The sequence below is a fragment of the Helianthus annuus genome, chromosome 5 (assembly GCF_002127325.2).
Source record: "Helianthus annuus cultivar XRQ/B chromosome 5, HanXRQr2.0-SUNRISE, whole genome shotgun sequence".
NCBI lineage: Eukaryota > Viridiplantae > Streptophyta > Magnoliopsida > Asterales > Asteraceae > Helianthus > Helianthus annuus.
This window is the reverse complement of record NC_035437.2, coordinates 6,684,000-6,687,108: the sequence shown is the minus strand read 5'-3', so window position 1 is coordinate 6,687,108 and position 3,109 is coordinate 6,684,000. Positions and strand designations below refer to the sequence as shown.

General features: G+C 33.2%; 1 protein-coding gene across 1 annotated transcript; it reads left to right on the top strand.

Moving 5' to 3' along the window:
- The first annotated feature begins 235 nt into the window (after positions 1-235).
- On the top strand, positions 236-2,111 carry LOC110939820 (3-oxoacyl-[acyl-carrier-protein] reductase FabG). Its single transcript, XM_022181388.2, has 3 exons — positions 236-682; positions 1,282-1,511; positions 1,609-2,111. Exons 1-3 carry the CDS (start codon positions 343-345, stop codon positions 1,885-1,887), a joined length of 849 nt encoding a protein of 282 aa, XP_022037080.1. The 5' UTR covers positions 236-342; the 3' UTR covers positions 1,888-2,111.
- Positions 2,112-3,109: the final 998 nt, after the last annotated feature.

Sequence of the window (3,109 nt, the reverse complement as noted above, 5' to 3'; positions counted from 1 at the left end):
GGGAATGCATTTCCTCGATTAAAGGTATCCGAGGATGTTTATCTGACCGTTCAAGGAAAATATAAAACAAGTAAGCATTTATTATAGTGTTTTTTCTTATTTATTAAAACTGATTCTCACATGTTTAGGTCAAGGTAGTTACGTGTAAATTCAAGGCTGTTTCAATGTTCAAATCTGAACAACCTAGTAGTGGTTTGGTCTAAACACTATATATGGTCTGGTCTACCTCGTGTGTTTCATCACCCACTTTTCCTTTCTATTTCTATGAACTAATATTCAAAGTCCTCAACCCAACTGCCTACTTAATACACCACCCCACCTTCCTAAACACACAAACAAACCATGGCCAATCAAACAGTATCTAATTCCAAACTAGAGCCATGGAATGACCTAACCGGGAAGATAGTCATGGTAACCGGGGCCTCATCCGGTCTGGGCCGAAACTTCTGTCTAGACTTAGCCAAAGCCGGTTGTAGGATCGTTGCGGCCGCTCGCCGGGTTGACCGGCTCGTGTCCCTATGCGATGAGATCAATCGGCTCGGACAACGAGGTGAGAATATTCGAGCGGTTGCTGTGGAACTTGATGTCAGTGCCAAGGGTCCCATCATTGAAGCCTCGGTGAAAAAGGCGTGGGCTGCATTTGGGCGTATCGACGCCTTGATTAATAATGCCGGAGTTAGAGGTAATAATAATAACTAATTATAGTTACTATTTTATATTAATAGCCTTTTATATATAAACAAAAAGTTCATGTATTGACGTACACATCATGTCAATATCATCGGTATCAATTATATTAAATATACAATATGTTCTAAAAAAGGTAACCTGATTTTTACTTAATGTACCATTCCCCTTTGTTAGTCGCAGTGGCGAAACTTGAGATTTTCGACTAGGGGTCAAAAACGTATATACCCAAAAATTTCTATACGAAAACCACATACTCTCCACTACTGAGCGAAAAGTTCGGGGGGTCGGCCGTCCCCTCCCGCCCCCACTATCAATCACTTTATTTTTTTTTCTCGCGATATAGATGGAGTACGTTTAGCCTTCAGCGTATGTTTTGTGGGAATTGAATATTGATAAACGACTAAAATAGTAATTAAGTGTATTTACTATTATTTGAATTATCCTACATATTAGTTTTATTTAGTTTCTAATTGTTTAGGGATAAGTATGTGTAAGAATAGGAGTCCTAGTAGGATTAAATTGTTTTTATTCATTCACAAAAAATAAAAAATTAATAGAACTCCTTTGTATTCATCTCATGTTGGGTTTCAGGAAATTTGCATACTCCATGGGACTTGGATGAAGAAGAATGGGATAGTACCATGAGAACGAATTTGACCGGAACATGGTTGGTGTCGAAATACACGTGTATACTTATGCGTGATGCGAAAGTGGGAGGGTCGATCATTAATATTTCATCGATAGCGGGTCTTGACCGTGGGCAGCTGCCTGGTGCCCTTGCATATGCTACTTCAAAGACAGGTGTTAATACATTGACCAAGGTAATCTTCAAGATTCCAAAACACCATTTATTTTTAATTATTTTATTTTATTTTATTTTATTTTAATATTAAAGATTCGTGTTGATGATTTGAATAGGTGATGGCTATGGAATTGGGTATGTACAATATCAGGGTGAACTCGATTAATCCGGGGTTGTTTAGGTCTGAAATAACCCAAGGTTTGATGGAAAAAGAGTGGCTCGACAATGTGGCTAAAAAGACTGTTCCTTTAAGAACATTTGGCACGGCGGATCCAGCCTCAACCAGACTAGTCAGGTATCTGATTCATGACTCGTCTACGTACGTAAGTGGCAATGTGTTCATCACCGATGCGGGTGCAACCCTGCCAGGCGTCCCGATTTTCTCTTCGCTTTAGATCCCAGTTGCAATTGAAGCAACTTATGACAGATTTGTGGAGTATTGAGTTATAGTAAATAAAAATGAGAAATTGTCATTTTTAATTCTTTATATTTATTAATTGGTGATCATGAAGACTCGTTCGGATCCCAACAATACAATGAATGTAACTTTACATGAAGCATCCTTTGTTTTGGATTTTGTTCGCTGGCATAATAAGGGATCAAATATTTGAATATACCATTTGACTTGTTAATGGAGAAACAGGAAAATTACAAAAAAAACCCTGTGAGTGATGACAAAAGAAATTGTAGAATTGACTTGATTTTTGTTTTACCCAAAATGGGAATTTATTGATTTAAATTTAAGGCTTAATAACTTTAATTTTTTAGAGATTTTTTAAAAGGTAAGTTGTTAAATATTTAAGAATGTAAGTTTTAATAGCTTTAACTTCGTAAATAATTTTTAAACATTAAGTTCCTAAATAATTTTCAAAACTTGAGATTAAATGACTGTCAATTTTTTGTTTAAAACTATGTTCTAATATATTTAAGTTTTTAAATATTAATAAAAAATAAGTTTAAGTTTAATGCAAGAACAACGTATTCCACTGTTATATGGCGCAAAATGCTTTTATTATTTTATTTTTATTTTTATATCTATACTATATAATAAAATAAACCAATTTTGGGACACTTGTCATCATATTAGGCAATGTATCTTATAGATAATTATTATTTATTTTAATCTCTTCTAATTAAATATAGATAACCATCCTATTAAATATTATTTAATTTAATCTGTTAATGATAATTATTATTTAGTTTAATTTTAATTTAATCTCTTTTAGAAAAAAATCATAATTAGTTTATTAACCAAACACATTCTTTATTAAAATATCTATCGATAAATTTTAACTTCGTTTGATGAAAAGAATTAGAACTGAAGTTGGCTCAAAATTCATAATTAGTTTATTAACCAAACATATTTTTTATTAAAATATCTAACGATAAATTTTAAACTTCTTTTGATGAAAAGAAATAGAATTGAAGTTCGCTTCCGTTTTTTTTTTTCTTTTGAAAAAATTAAAGTAAATTGTCATTTTAGTCTTTAAGTTTTGTCCAAATTTGCCATTTTAGTCCAAATTGTGTTTTCCCCTCTGGGTCCCCGACTTTTCTCTTTTGTTGCCATTTTGATCATTTTGTCTAACTCCATCCAAAAACCCCACTTTTAACTAGGGG